The sequence below is a fragment of the Mirounga leonina genome, unplaced genomic scaffold (genome assembly GCF_011800145.1).
Source record: "Mirounga leonina isolate KUSES-001 unplaced genomic scaffold, KU_Mleo_1.0 Mir_174, whole genome shotgun sequence".
NCBI lineage: Eukaryota > Metazoa > Chordata > Mammalia > Carnivora > Phocidae > Mirounga > Mirounga leonina.
In genome coordinates, this window is record NW_023270451.1 from 83,379,808 (window position 1) to 83,396,134 (window position 16,327).

The 16,327-nt window shown below is 39.4% G+C and overlaps 1 protein-coding gene across 2 annotated transcripts in view; it reads left to right on the forward strand.

Annotated features, from left to right (window-relative positions):
* CUL1 (cullin 1) overlaps window positions 1–16,327 on the forward strand; it is a 101,623-nt gene that overhangs the window by 44,334 nt on the left and 40,962 nt on the right. For both annotated transcript variants that reach the window (XM_035021321.1, XM_035021320.1), the window contains exon 3: window positions 15,844–16,018. In XM_035021321.1, coding sequence (XP_034877212.1) covers window positions 15,844–16,018 — 175 coding nt within the window. The remainder of the gene's footprint in view (window positions 1–15,843; window positions 16,019–16,327) is intronic.

Here is a 16,327-nt window from a genome sequence, read left to right on the forward strand (position 1 = left end):
GCTTGTTCTTAATAGCAATAATCCATGCGGGATAGTGCCTAAGTTCTGAACTAGGGCAGTGGCAATAGAAATAGGAAACAAAAGGAGCCAATTTCTGGGCTTCTGGTTACAGATGAAAATTACGTTTTGACTTTCCCATTTGTTACATCACTAAAATGATAGTAAAAGAACTTTAAGATCAACAAAGACGAAGGATGGAAGAGAATAAACACCGTAGGTGTTTCTTTTGAGGAAAAAGAAAAAAAAAGAGTATACTTAACTCTGATGAGCCCTGGGTGTTGTAATATAAGTGAATCACTAAATTCTACACTTGAAACTATTACACTGTATGTTAACTAATTGGAATTTAAATAAAAACTTGAAAAAGGAAAAAAAAGTTTTGGAAGTTGAAAGGCAGAGGAGGCAGCGTACTGATTACCAGGACATGGGAATCTTGGTTCAGAGGAGCTCAGAGGCAGACGTGGCAGGAAAGCCACTGTTCCTGCAGGGCTGGAGAGGTTCAGGATCTGAAGCCTCAGGTGTGGCAGGAGGTAGTGTGAGACGGGCCAGTGCTGGGGAGATGAGGAATAGATCCCAAATCTGTAAAATTAAAAGCCCATCATCTGCCTCTACTCCCAAGTACAGAACAGTTGGCAGCCAAGAGCGAATGTCCCTGGCATACAACTTGTTGCTTGTATTTAGAATACATCGAATGGGACCGTGTCAGAAGACAGGAGGCTTAGAGGTCGGCGTAAGTAGGAACTATCAACACTGGCTACAATAGAAAGCATCTAGATTGATGAGTCCCCAGTTACCTATCAAAATCCTGGTGACGATGCTGGAGACCAAACAGTTCTCTGGAAGAATGAATGGCCCTGAAAAGCCAATCCATTTATCAGCCTGAGAGGAGGCAGCTCACCCGCTGGGGCCCACCAGTCTCACACAGGCCAGTGGCATTTCCAGTGGGTATTTCAGTACCTTACCGTAATGAGTACTAAGGAGTAGTACTCGTGTGAAATAACAGGATCAACAAACAGAACAAAAGCGAACAAGAGAAGCTGATGATACATGGAACAGAAGAAAAACGTTTAGAAGTTAGCGTTGTCAGAAGAAGCTTCTTATTACAGTAGTAAATTAGGAACAGGGTGCCATAAAGAAAGACTTCATGGTTCAAATGATAACTCAGGTTTTAAAAAGAAAAGTAATAAGCTAGAAGAATAGCAGAAAGTGAAATAAAAGGGCACGAAGCTTTGGAGACTGAGAACTACCCAAGAGGCCTAATGTCTGACTGTTAGAAATTCCTGGAGAAAAACAGAAGAGGTGATATATATTTTTTTTAATTTGTAATATCTTTCTATAAAGAGTATATAAAATCATTTCTCAGAACTGAAGATGCGAAAATTCTATTGCCCAAGATAATGAAAAGATCAATACCAGGAACAAATTTAGGAAATCTCTATGTACAGAGAATTAAGAGATAACCACTAACCTGTGGATGGAATTTAAGGGAGCAGGATAAAGTTCCAGAATTAGTATTGTCCAGTTGGTCTAGAGAGCAGCCAGTCTGTATTGGAGGTGAAAGACCAGGAACCCATCGTGAATGTTGCCAGGATTAAAACCATGGGTACCATGAGTGAAGAAACACACTTTAAATTACCAAGAGCAGCATATGGGACACACCAAAAGCCCTCAGCTGTCCTTCACAGAGGCACAGTTATGGAAGAGCCACATAATCTAGCATCTTCTTCCTTTGTACGGTATCATAGAGTTGTAGGGGTTCTTTCTGTATTTAGGGCACCAGTATTTTGTCACATAGGTTTTGCTAATGTTTCTCCCAGTCCAAGGCTTACTGTTCCTTTTCTTAATGGTGTCTTTGGATGAACAGGTGTTTTTTATTTTGAGGAAACCGAATTTAATTTTTTTTTTTTTTTTTTGACAGTTACTGCTTTCTGGGACCTATAAGAAGCCTTTCCCTAGGTCACAAAGATGATGTGTTTTCTTCATAAAGTTTCATGGTTTGGGCTTTTACATTTAGACCTAGAATCCGTCCTGAATTAACTTTTGTATATGGTGTGAGATAGGCTTGAGGTTAATTTTTCCACCATATGGACATCCATTTTTAAATCCGCCTCATTTGTTAAAAAGACTTATCCCCAATAGATTGCTTTGGAGCCTTTGTTAAAATTAAGTGAAAGTATAAGTATGGTTCTATTTCTAGATTTTTGTTTCGTTGATCTATATATCCATCTTAAAGGAATGCTATCTTACTACTTGGTTTGTGTTTTGTGAAATATTTTTGCATCTGTGTTCATGTGGGATATTGACTGCTATTTTCATTTTTTCTTGATTACCATCACGTGATGAAAATTCTTGGGAAGTCACGTAGTATGTCTTCCAACTTTGTCTCCGCTCCACCAATTATTGGAGGTCCTTTGCATTTCTCTATAAATTTTATATTCAGTTTGTTGACTTCTACTCTAAAAACTGCCAGGATTAAGATTAGGATTGCATTGGAGCACCTGGGTGGCCCAGTCGTTAAGCGTCTGCCTTCAGCTCAGGTCATGATCCCAGTGTCCTGGGATCAAATCCCACATCGGGCTCTCTGCTCAGCAGGAAGCCTGCTTCTCCCTCTCCCACTCCCCCTGCTTGTGTTCCCTCTCTCGTTGTGTCTCCCTCTGTCAAATAAATAAATAGAATCTTTAAAAAAAAAATTAGGATTGCATTGAATTTTTTAATAATGATTTTATTGAGATAATAATTCACATGCCTAACAATTCATCCATTTAAGTGGTATTTCAGTGGTTTTTAATATATTCAGATGTGCTCAACTGTCACTACAGAAAATTTTAGAACCATTTTCATTACCTCACAAACCCTATACCCTTTAGTTACCATCCTCTACTCTCTCCACCCTTAGTAATCTTTCTGTCTGTAAATCTTTTTTTTTTTTTTAGATTTTTTTTTTTTAAATTTATTTATTTGACAGAGAGAGACACAGGGAGGGAACACAAGCAGGGGGAGTGGGAGAGGGAGAAGCAGGCTCCTGGCAGAGCAGGGAGCCCGACGCGGGGCTCGATCCCAGGACCCTGGGACCACGACCCGAGCCAAAGGCGGACGCTTAACAACTGAGCCACCAGGTGCCCCTGTAAATCTGTCTTAATAGATTTGTCTATTCTGAACATTTTGGGTAAATGTAATCCTATAATATGTGGTTTTATGGGCAGAATTGTGTATCCCCCAAATTTATATGTTTAAGCCCTAACCTCAAAGTTTCGGCCTTTGGGGGAATAATTAAGGTTAAATGAGATCCTAAGGTGCGCCCTAAGCCTGTAAGTATAAGGTTGGTGTCCTCAAGAGGAAGAGACCCCAGAGAGTGCTATCTCCAAGCAGGAACAGAGGAAAGGCATGTGAGGAGACAGGGAGAGGCAGCCATCTGCAGGCTAGGAAGAGCGACCTCACCAGGAACCAACCCTGATGGCACCTTGATCTTGGACTTCCAGCCTCCAGAACTGTGAGAAATTAAATTTCTGTTGTTTAAGCCCCCCAGTCTGTCGTATTTGGTTATAGCAGCCTGAGCAGACTAATCCCTGTGGTCTCCTGTGACTGCCATCTTCCATTTACCATAATGTTTTCAAATTTCCCCCATGTTATAACATATATCAATATTTCATTCATGTTTATGACCGTACGATGCTGTGCCAGATGGATACACATTTTGTTCACCCATTAGTTGGTGGACATTTGGGTTGTTTCTGCCTCTTTGCTATTGCGAATAGTGCTGCTCTAAATATCTGTGAACAAGTGTTTGTATGGACATAATGTTTTCTTCATACTCTTGGGTAGATACCCAGAAGCGGAATTTCTGGGTCACACGGGAGCTCTGTGTTTAAGCATTGTGCATAACTTTTCCAAAGTGGCCGTACCGTTTTACTTTCCCACCAGCTGCGTGCGAGGGCTCCAGTTTATCCACGTCCTGACCAACATTTGGTATTGTCTTTTTGAGTCTAGCCTTCCTAATGGGTATGAAGTGTCATCATTGTGGTTTTGACTTATGTTTCCCTGATGACTAATGATGTGTCAATTGGCAGTTTTTATACCTTGCTTAAAAAAATGTCAGTTAAGATTCTTTGCCCATTTTTTAATTCGGTTGTCTTTTTATTGAATTGTAAGGGTTTTTTATACTAAACAAATATTTATCAGATATATGATTTATAAATATTTTCTCCCATTCTGTGGGTTGACTTTTCTTTTTCTTGATTGGACTTTGATGCAAAAGTTTTAAATGTTGAAGAAGTCCAATTCATTGATTTTTTTTTTCCTTTGGTTGCTTATCCTTTTGTTGTTATGTCTAAGAATCCCTTGTTAAATCCAAGGTCATAATTTAGTCTTATGCTTTCTTCTACGTGGTTTATAGTTTTAGCGTACACATTTAGGTCTTTGATCCATTTTAAGTTTCTGTGGTGTGAGGTGCAAGGTTGAAAATTCATTCATTTGTGTGTGCCTGTCTTAGTTGTCCCAGCACAAGTCTTTGAAAGGCCGTTTTCCCCCATTGACAGGTGTTGGCACCTTTGTCGAAAATCATTGTCCACACACACGTGGATTTATTTCTGGATTCTCTGTTCTGTTCCACTGATCAAAATGTCTATCGTTTCCAGTACCTCTCTGTCTTGATGACTACGGTTTGTAGAAAGTTTTGAAATCTTGAAGTATGAGTACTCCAACTATGTTTTTTCAAGATTGTTTTGGGTTTCCTTGGAATTGCATACGAATTTTAGAATCAGCTTGTCACTTCCTACAGAGAAACCAACTGGGATGCTGATGGGGATTGCATTGGATATGTCTATCAATTCAGGGAGTGTTACCATAGTGTCCTCCTACCTTTTCTAGTGTAAGTATTTGAAGGTATAAATTTCTCGAAAGAATTTTTACCTTTGTTCCACAAATTTTGGTATATTTTATTTTCATTATTATTTAGTTCAAAACATTTTATAATTTTCCTTGTTATTTCTTTTTTGACTCTTAAATTATAGAGAAATGTTGTTTAGTGGGAAATAGTTGGGGATTTCCAGGGCAGCTCATTGTTACTGATGTCGAATTTAATTCCATTTTGGTCAGAGAACAAACTCTGTATGATATCAGTCCTTTAAAATGTATCAAGGGCCAGGGCGCCTGGGTGGCTCAGTCGTTAAGCGTCTGCCTTCGGCTCAGGTCAGGATCCCAGGATCCTGGGATCGAGCCCCGCATCGGGCTCCCTGCTCCGTGGGAAGCCTGCTTCTCCCTCTCCCACTCCCCCTGCTTGTGTTCCCTCTCTCGCTGTGTCTCTGTCAAATAAATAAAATCTTTAAAAAAAAAAAAAAATGTATCAAGGGCCATTTTAATGGCCCAGAAAATAGCCTATTTGATGAGCATTATCATGGACTGTTGAAAAGGATATGGATTCATTGGGTGTAGACCGTGGTGTGCTGGAGCACGATTGTGTCAGCTTGTGGGGGAGGGTTGTGCGCTTCTCTGCCCGAGTCCGTGCTCATGCGTGTCATGTTAGTAGCTTGAAATCGGCTGTGGTGGAAGTGTTATGCCAGATTTTGTGTCATGTATTTTGAAGCTCTATGAGGAGAATATACATTTATGATTATCTTTCTAATAAATTGACCCTTTTGTTATTATGAAATGTCCCTCTTCTCTCTGCTAGTATTTCCTTGAAGTCTCTTTCGTCTGGTACTGCTTCAGTCTCTTTAGCCTTTTTATGCCTAGAGTTTGCGTGATAATATTTTCCGGTCTGTTTACTTCAACCTCTCTGTGTCTTAAATTGTTTCTCTGGTAACAGCATATAGAGTGGTCCTGCTATTTGTCCCTTCCAATCATCCCTGTCTTTTGATTGTAGGTTTTAGTCTATTTTAAGTATTAATAGGTTGATTTTTAGGTCTACCATTTTATTTTTTTCTGCTCTTTAAAAAAATTTCTTTGTTCCTACTTTCCTCCCTTTGGGTTATTTGAAATTGCTTAGAATTACATTTTAATGTGTCTGTTGACTTGTTAGCTATTCCTCTGAGGTTGTGTGTATGTGTTACTGCTTTAGGGATTACAACATACTTTTTTTTTCTTTTTTAACCACAGTAGACTCTTCAATAACATGGGTTTGCACTATGTGGGTCAACTTACACTCAGATTTTTTCAATAAATACGGTATTTCAGTGTAGTTTCTCTTTATGGTTTTCTTTTCTCTAGCTTACTTATTGTAAGAATACAGCATATAATACATGTAACATGCAAAATGTGTGCTAATTGACTGTTTATGTTTTCAGTAAGGCTTCCCGTCAATACTAGACTGTTAGTAGTTACGTTTGAGGGGAGTCAGAAGTTATATGTGGATTTTTGACTACATGGAGGATCAACACCCTCAACCCTCTCATTGTCCAAGGGTGAACTATATTTTGAGTTAATATTGTAGGAGGTCAGAGAATGTAGAAACCTTTTAACTGTAGAGTTACATCTTTATTATTATATCTACATATACTTTAAAACCCACAAGACAATATTACAAGTTTTTGTTTTAAACCATCCTTTGTATTTTGTTTTATTTTATTTTTTTTTTAAGATTTATTTATTTATTTGAGAGAGCAAGAATGAGAGAGAGAGAGTACATGAGAGGGGGGAGGGTTAGAGGGAGAAGCAGGCTCCTTGCTGAGCAGGGAGCCTGATGCGGGACTCGATCTAGGGACTCCAGGATCATGACCTGAGCCAAAGGCAGTCGCTTAACCAACTGAGCCACCCAGGCGCCCCATCCTTTGTATTTTAAAGAATTAAGAAAAAAAATCTTTTATACTTACCAGATATTTACTGTTTCTAATGCTTTTCATTCCTTTCTGAAGATCTAAGGTTCCATGTCGTATTCTCTTCCCCCTGAAATGCAAGTGTGTACTATGTGAAGTCTCTTAGTTTTACTTTATTGGAAAACACCTTTATTTCGCCTTCATTTTTGGAGAGTGTTTTTACTGGAAAAAGAATTTGGATTGATAGGCATTTCTTTTTTCTTTCTTTCAACATTGAAAGATGATGTTAACTGCTCTGTCTTCTGGCCTTTCTCGATTTTGATGAAAATTTAGTGGTAATTTGAATTCTTTTTTGGTATGTTACAAGTAGCTTTTCCCTGTCAGCCTTCAAGATTTTTTTCTCCCCTTTGGTTTTCAGCAGTTTATTTTCGTTTTCTTTCTCTCTTCAGAATTGATCATTTTTGTTGGTGTCTCTGCATGAGTCTTATCGCCATTCCGCTCTCAAGCCCATCCAGTAATTTATTCTAGATAATATAACATTCAGTTCTAAAATTTTTTTTGTAGTTCCTATTTTTTACTGCAGTTGATGTTCATTTATTATATACATGTTTCCCCTTATCTTCTTGATTATAGCTGTTGTGGGTGCTCTACATTGTCTCCTAATTCCAACATTTGGGTTATCTCCAGGTTGGTCTTTCATGATCTCTCCTCTTGAGAGTGGGTCTTATTTTCTTGTTTTGTTTTGTTTTGTTTATATCAACAAAATTGGATTATGCCATTGCCTTCTTCCATGACTAGAATACCCTTCAGTATAAACTTCTTTTGGTGGTTCTCTGGTGTCTTCAGACAATTGGTTTTATATTTCTTCCAGTTTGTAGTTGCTCTCTACCCGAAATGCAGTTAGATATACTGGTACCAGCCGCAGAACCAAGGTTAAAGTATAACTTAAAGTTGCCATGTCGACTAATACAGGCTCCACAGTGATGTGAGTATCGGGTGGAAGGCAGATCAGAGGTAGGGGTTGCATTGAGCTATGTTTTCTGTCAGCAGAATTTCAGTAACTTATGCAAAGGTTGATTGGTCAAAGAACATTACAGGCATATGATTTGAAGATATGTACATATCCGCCCGGACAAGTCACCCTCTAAATCAAAAAACAGTTAAGAGTGGTTGCTACTGTGGGTGGGGGAGGGTGAACCATAGCCCTCTTGCTTTTTATTATAACTTTTTCTGCATTCCTTCCCTAACTTAGATGTAAGTTGTTAGAAGAAAACTCAAGTTTTAGCAAGCAGGAGCCTAACCACTGCCATCCGTAGCCTCTGCTGACTGCTTTCCATGCCTCACGGAGCAGTGGGGAAGGTCATCCTAATTTGGGAACATATGTGGAGTTAAACTCGGGGTAGAAACTTTAAAACAGCTTTTAAGAGGTTTCCTTCCCACTACAGTTGTGCCTTTTGGTTTGTCCTGTGAAGCCTGGGTTCCTTGCCTTGTGTCCAGGTCCTCTTTGAGGAGGTGGGGCGGGGAGAAAAGAATGGTGGGGCGAGAGTGTGTTCTCAGTGCACTGGCCTTTCCTCTGGAAAGAGTACTTGGTGAATAAGAAAGAATTCTGTGCCTAAAAGGTTTTTTTAAACCCCAGGCCTGCTCTTCAGAAGGAACAGCTATTAAAGTCCAGAGAGATGCCTGGCTGGCTCACTTGGAAGAGCATGCGACCCTTGATCGCAGGGTTGTGAGATCAGGCCCCACATTGGGTGGAGAGATTATTTAAATAAAGACTTAAAAAAAAAATAAAGTCCAAACAGATACGTCATCTTTTATCTCCATGCCCAAAGGGACCAGACTAAGATGCAATTATTCTAAGTTGCCCTTTCATTTATTGGTGTCTTTTTAATATATTTTAATATCGGTCTGTGAATGTACCACAGTTCATTGATTCTAGGTTTGGGGGGGGTAGGTTCCAAGTGCATCCTCGTGTGGGTGGCATGGTACCATAGTTAGTCAGATGTCAGTCATGACACAGTGGTCATTACCTGCACCTGCGGACTTGGCTGCACCCTGTTCTGTCAGCAAACCATTATGGACCTTCTGAAGAATCTGCCCTGAAAAAACCTTTTAAGAATTTTATTTTATTTATTTATTTGAGAGAGAGGGGAGAGAGGGAAAAGCAGACTGCCCACTGAGCAGGGAGCCCAACATGAGGCTCGATCCCAGGACCCCAGGATCATGACCTAAGCCAAAGACAGTCAACCAACTGAGCCACCCAGGTGCCCCTGAAAAAAAACTTTGAAAATCATGCAAGCTTAGGACCAAAACTTATAAAATGGGTGGGAGCCAGATGAGAAGGAAATCCTTGGTTCCTCTGTGGACATCTCTTGGGCAGTGCTGACACGCTTAGTGAGCCAGAGGATGGTGGTAGGGGGAAAACACCTCCTTAAACAAGGGTCATTAAAGACTCAGCAGAGTGAAAGTGTGTGAAATCTTTTAGGAATGTCTCAAACAATTCATTTAACTTTACTTACAAAGAGTGTTAGGATAAATCTGTTTAAGTCTAAACAGCTAATCTTTAAGTAAGTAAATATAAAAATTCCATCTAAGAATGTCATATTTTAATGGACAGCATTTTCTTTTTCTTTTTTTTTTCTTTTTTAAAGATTTATTTATTTGAGAGAGAATGAGAGAGCACATGAGAGGGGGGAGGGTCAAAGGGAGAAGCAGACTCCCCGCTGAGCAGGGAGCCCGATGCGGGACTCGATCCCGGGACTCCAGGATCATGACCTGAGCCGAAGGCAGTTGCTTAACCAACTGAGCCACCCAGGCGCCCAATGGACAGCATTTTCTTAGTGGGACTTAAAGTAATGATATATTATGATTGGTGTCTTAGATGAAATTTGGTAAATACATTGCAGTTTTTATAACCACTCTATATTTTATGATACTGTTAAAAGCTGCGTACTGTATCCTCAGGTGAATCCAACAGTGTATTTAACTAATTCCCTGTGTTTGCCAAGTAGATTGTTACAAGGTTTTTGCGATTGTGAACAATGCTGTGATAGTTTACTGAGTATTTTTATACTTCTGTGATAATTTCCCCATGATAAATGCTTAAAGTATAATTGCTGTATCAAAAGGAATGCACTTGAAGGCTTTCGAATATTTCCAGATTTTATTCCAGAAAAATCGTAATTGTGTATGCTCTGAAGCTCCCATTTTCCTGCACTTCAGCTGTCATTGGGCTTAATTTTTTTTTTTTTAAAGATTTTATTTATTTATTTGAGACAGAGAGACTGAGAGAGAGAGCACATGAGATGGGGGAGGGTCAGAGGGAGAAGCAGACTCCCTGCAGAGCAGGGAGCCCGATGCGGGACTCGATCCAGGGACTCCAGGATCATGACCTGAGCCGAAGGCAGTCGCTTAACCAACTGAGCCACCCAGGGGCCCCTTAATTTTTTTTTTTAAGACCTTTGTTAATTTAATAGCTGGAGATGCATATATTGCCGTGAAATAGAAGTCAGTCTGGGGGCGCCTGGGTGGCTCAGTTGTTAAGCATCTGCCTTCGGCTCAGGTCCTGATCCCAGGGTCCCGGGATCAAGCCCCGCATCGGGCTCACTGCTCAGCGGAAAGCCTGCTTCTCCCTCTCCCACTCCCCCTGCTTGTGTTCCCTCTCTCTCTGTCAAATAAATAAATAAAATCTTAAAAATATATTAAAAAAAAAAGTCTGAACAAGGTATCCTAAGAAATTTCTTGGAGGGGCGCCTAGGTGGCTCAGTCAGTTAAGCATCTGCCTTCAGCTCGGGTCATGATCCCAAGGTCCTGGGATCGAGCCCCACAGCAGGCTCCCTGCTCAGCCAGGAGCCTGCTTCTCCCTCTCCCTCTGCCTGCCTCTCTCCCTGCTTGTGCGCTCTCTCTCTCTCTGTCAGGTGAATGGATGGAATCTTAAAAAAAAAAAAAAAAAAAAGGAAAGAAAGGAAAAAATAGAAAAACCTTGTATTTGGGGAATGGGGGGTGAAGCTGCTGTTTCCATGGGAATCTTCAGTGACAGGGTGAACTGGAAAAGTATGGACTCACTCTGCCATGGAGGCAACTAGAAAGTAGTTTGAGCCAAGTTCTGGATGTGAGGGGAGTGGAGAACGTCTGTCTTGAGAATTTGTTACCTTGGGTTTGAGTTTGTATTACCAGCTTTTGGAGGGGATTTCCCCAAGCTGGGAAATTAAAGTTACAGAGCAGAGGAGAGATTCCACGAGAACAAGTCACATAGAACGAACGGCAGAATGGGAGCCCCAAGAACGTCAAACAAAAGGATCTTTAGAGGGTGCCTCTGAGTATGTGAAAACCGGGTACAAAAAGAATCAAAAATACAAAGGTACAAGACAGGAGAAATAAGACAGACTTTAAAAAGAAACTAGAAACTAGGGGAGGGAGAAAAAAAAAAAAAACAGAAAATTCTATAGATGTAAAATAAAATGTTTAAATGTGAACAGCAAATTTGACACAGACTCTTTCAGAATCACTTAACTAGATGGAAAATCAAGAAAAACTAGAAAGTTTGGGCAAAGATAAAGTGATGGAACAGAACTGAAGACATGAATTGAGGTATGGAAGGTGACATGAAAATGTTTGACATAGATGTATTAGAAAATATGGGAACAGAAATATTTGAAGAGATGGCAACCCGAGAATTTTCCAGAACTGGTGAAAGGCAAAGTATGCATGTCAAATTTCAAGATAACCAAATAAAGTGCATTAACTCCAGAATGATGTAAAAACTACAGCAGAATAAGGAATCCATCAATCCAATAGAAAGAAAAGAAAACAAAGTACAAACAAAAAAAAACAAAAGACGGTAAAAATGAATCCAAATAGCAATGTAAAGAACAGTATGTAACAGTATATTTATATTTTGGTTTTATGATAAAACCAAACTTAACCATCAGAGACCGTCAGACTCCCAACATTTTTTTCCAAGAGTGCATTTTGCTGTGGTTTGCAATAGACACCAAGGCACAGAGATGTAAAAGTTGCAAATAAAGAAATGGAACAAATATATTTGAGGTAAATTCTAACCAGATAGGAGTAACCATACTGACATCCAGTGGATTTTCTAAGGCACTATTGTAAAGAGTAAACACAGTTACCTCCTAGTGATAAAAAGAACAAGTAATCAGTGATATTATTCAAAGTTTATACACTTGTTAATGGCCTCAAAATATATGACATATTTTAGAGACATAAGAGAAACTGGCAAATTATAATTAGGGAGATTTCCATAAAAAAAATTCTCAGTAATAAATCACTAAGATTTGAAAAACAGAATTGACCAGCTTGCTCTAATGGTTCCCTGTATCCAACAGTTAGAGAATGGACATTCTTTTCAAGCACATGTAAAGAAAACACATTCAGCTATAGGTCTTATCCCATTTTAAAGAAACTGTCAAAAGTGGGCGCCTGGGTGGCTCAGTTGGTTGGGCGACTGCCTTCGGCTCAGGTCATGATCCTGGAGTCCCTGGATCGAGCCTGCTCGGCAGGGAGTCTGCTTCTCCCTCTGACCCTCCCCCCTCTCATGCTCTCTCTATCTCATTCTCTCTCAAATAAAATAAATAAAAAGAAAGAAACTGTCAAAGAAATAACATTCTCTGATTAATTCTAAAATGAAATTACGCGGTTTTTAAAAGGTAAAAAGAGTCACTTTGGAAATCTAAAAAATCCTAAATAACTCTTAAGCGAACTAATAATGGAAAAGAGAAAATACAACTGAACAGTAAGGAAAACCCATACATATCAGACCAGTTGATGTGAAGAAAAAAATCTGTAGTTTTAAATGCTTACATTAAAAGGAACAAAGATTACAAAGCTAACCAAGGATTTCTAGAGAATAAAGAAGTACATTAAAAAGGAAGAAAAAAAGTAATAAAAGTAAACCCTAAACTGGTTCTCTGCACAATTAATCATAAAAATGTTTAAATACATCACAGAACAGGTTTTTTAGAAGAGACTGGACTGTGTAGTTGAAAACTTCACTGAAACGGACAGTTTTCTAGAAGCAGCAATACCTGGAGGGGAGAAAGGATAGATCATGTCATACGTGGTTTGTGAATCATTGCATATCCATGCAGAGAAATACAAAATTATATTTCTTCTTCTTATACGATTTTACTTTAGGGAGATAAGAAATCTCAGTGCAAAATCAGATGTACAAGGCAGTGGTGCCTTAGCAGAGAAGAGGATTTCCTAAGTGTAAGCCATAGGAGAAAATCTGAAAATTTGATGATGACAGATTAAGAATTTCTCTTTATATGGTGCTTTCCATAAAAAAAAGTTAGGCTACCGACTACAAGAAGATAATAACTGGACAATATAATTGATACAGCAGGGATTTTCACAGTAAACTGCCAAGTCAAAGCTCAGTATTTGTCAGTCTGTAATACTTATTACGTGCTTACATTTTTAAAGATGTTTTTCAGGCAAAATTCACCTACTGCAAAATGCAGAGATCTTAAGGGGATAGTTTGAATTTTTTGACAGGTATATACGCCCAGGTAAACGGTATCCTACTCAAGATACAGAGAGTTCCCTGGAGCCCCTGATGGTCAGTCTTCACCCTCCAAGGAAGAAGAAATCACTCATTTCTAGAAATCACTCCTCATTTCTATCAACAGATGAGTTTTGCCTGTTTGAGAACCTCCTATGAATGGAACCATACATATCTGGCTTTTTCCCTTCAACATGTTTTAAGACTGATTTGTGATAGATGTATCAGCAGTTCATTTTTTTTTCTTTTTAAAGATTTTATTTATTTATTTGACAGAGAGAGACACAACGAGAGAGGGAACACAAGCAGGGGGAGTGGGAGAGGGAGAAGCAGGCTTCCTGCCCAGCAGGGAGCCCGATGTGGGGCTCTATTCCAGGACCCTGGGATCCTGACCTGAGCCGAAGGCAGACGCTTAACGACTGAGCCACCCAGGCGCCCCAGCAGTTCATTTTTTAAACTGCTGAGTAGTATTCTGCTCCATGCGTCTTCCACCATTTGTGTAAGAAACTGCCAAATTTTTCCAGAGTGACTGTATCATGTTATACTCTCATCATCAATGTCTGAGCAAACTCTGTTTTTGAAAAGATTATGAAGGATAGGACAGAGAATATACGGGAGAGAAAATGAAAATGATAAATTCCTAAGCTGCTTAGTCTCCTTGTAATCATACAAATGCTGATGAAAACCATGACGAGCCATGATTCGGATGTAGGCAGTGAAATTCGTGCACCGCTGGTGGCTGCCGGTGACTCGTGCACATCCGACAAGGTGTCAAGTGCATGGCGGCCCTCTCCTGTCACCTGCCAGTTCTGTACTGTGAGAAACTCAAATGTATGTGAGGGAACTTGCTAGTACTGTTCTCTGCAGCTTTGTTTGTAGATGCTCCAAGTTGGAACCCACCAAGTAAGTGATCATTGGTAGGGTCCATGGACAGGAAGATGGATAATTTCTTGTAGATCTGTACTGTATCCAACGTTTGAGTACAGACGGAATAGTAATTTTGTGCACAGTTTCACAGCAAGCTATGAAGACATTCCCAGGAATGCTATGCACCAAATCATGGGGCTGTTTGCCCCCAGGGAAAGTGGAAGGAGGAGTGGCATTAAGGAGGAGCACTAAGCAGGTCTGTTGCAAAATCTGTCCTATTTAATTTCCTAAAAATTTGAGGTGGGATGTAGGTGGAATGAGACAAGCATGGGAATATGAGATTTGTCCAAACTGGATCATGAGTTTATGAGAGTTCACCGTGTGTTAAAATCTGCCATTCTTGTACATTTGAAACATTTAATAAAATGATTCATTGTTTTAGGGCATAGTTCTTTGATTACTGCTGAGGTTAAAGTTTTTTTTTTTTTTTTCAGACTTGGCCATTAATAGGTATTTTTTTCAGCTTTGGGATTTTCTCTTGGTACACTCTGCCCATGTTCCTGTGGAGGTTAACTTTTTCACATTGTTTTTAATTTAATTGCTTAAAGATAGTAACTCATTGAAGGTATCTTTTCCTGAAATATTTTCAAAATTTCAGATTAAGTGCTTTGACGACTTTGCTAAGAAAACCCTTCCCCAACCTTAGATCAGGAAAATGTCTGTGTGTATTTGTTTTATGGTTTCGGTTTGTATATTTTAATTCTTAATCCATTTGTGATGTATTTTGGAGTGCGGAATATTTTTTGAAATCTCCTCTGTCTTTACCCACCGACTTGAAACAAATAGGCCAGAATATTTTGTCTTAGGGATTTTTCTTTCTGAATCAGTGTTGTTGTCTTTCAGTTAGCTTTAGCCCAGAAATACTGCCTGCAAAGTGAAATAGTCTGAGTGGTTCTCTGCCTTAGCTGCCCTGTCTCCCATGCGCGGCAGCCCCCACAGCTGCTGTCTTTCTGTCTTGTGTCTTCTATGACTCCCGCATCTCCAACCCATCTCCAGCCCTCTTAGCCGTGCGCGAGCCCTGCTGTTTGTGGTTGGTTGATTTTACACACCTGTGACTTTCTGTGGTAATAAGAGCTCGCTTGCACTGCCATTTCTTCTGCTTTTTGCCCTTCATCTGCAAAGCATAGCTTTAAATTCATTCATAAATAATTTTAAAATAAAGTTTTAGTTATTTTGATATTTATAATGTATGCTTTTAGAAATACAGCTAAGCATCATAATAGACTATGGTTATAGCTTTTTGTTTTTCTTGAAGGAGGTAATTGCTTTTTTCTCTCATTTGGAACCTTTGTACCAGTTGCCAGTTCTCATGCCTTCTGATACACTCTCAGGACAATATCCCACAAGGTCAATCACATGACATGATCTTAGAAGGTCCTGTGTTTCTTAGGCGACCTTCCTCAGAATGTTCCATCATTCTCAGCAGGCTGCTCCCTGGGCCTGCAGACAAGCTTGTAAGTCCTGGGGCTGGTTGACTTGAGCTTTATTGTGTTGAATGGAATCTTTTTTCCGCTCTAGTTTTAACAGATTTTTGTTGATAGAGTGGGAAAATATTGGTATGAATATATTTTCTTTAAAAATATGTCGGTATTAATCACTGTTGACATGGATGATGCATGTTGATTTCCTTAACTTTTCTCCAAGTCATGTTTATAACTACTGCACAAGTGTTCACCAGTCAAACCAAGCCCGAGGGGCTGGCGTCCCTCCTTCCAAATCGAAAAAGGGACAGACGCCTGGGGGAGCTCAGTTTGTTGGCTTGGAATTATACAAACGGCTTAAAGAATTTTTGAAGAATTACTTGACGAATCTTCTTAAGGTAAGATGTTTAACACATGTGCTGACCATTTATAATAGAATGTAAAAAAGTAGTAGTGAAATGATGATTCTAACTTGATTGAATGCTAAATCTCTCACTGTTCTGTGTTCATTTTTTCCGGCATTGATGTGTGCGTGAAGATACTTTGCTATTGCTTAGTCTTTTACCTGTTGTGAAGATGAAACTTTCATAAGCCCTTTTCTCTTTTTTAATTTGTTAATGAGAAGTTTTTCATAGCTATACCATAGTAGTACTTCCCTTAAATTACTAACCATTTTATATTTGGTTGTTAGAAATTGATGAATCTTT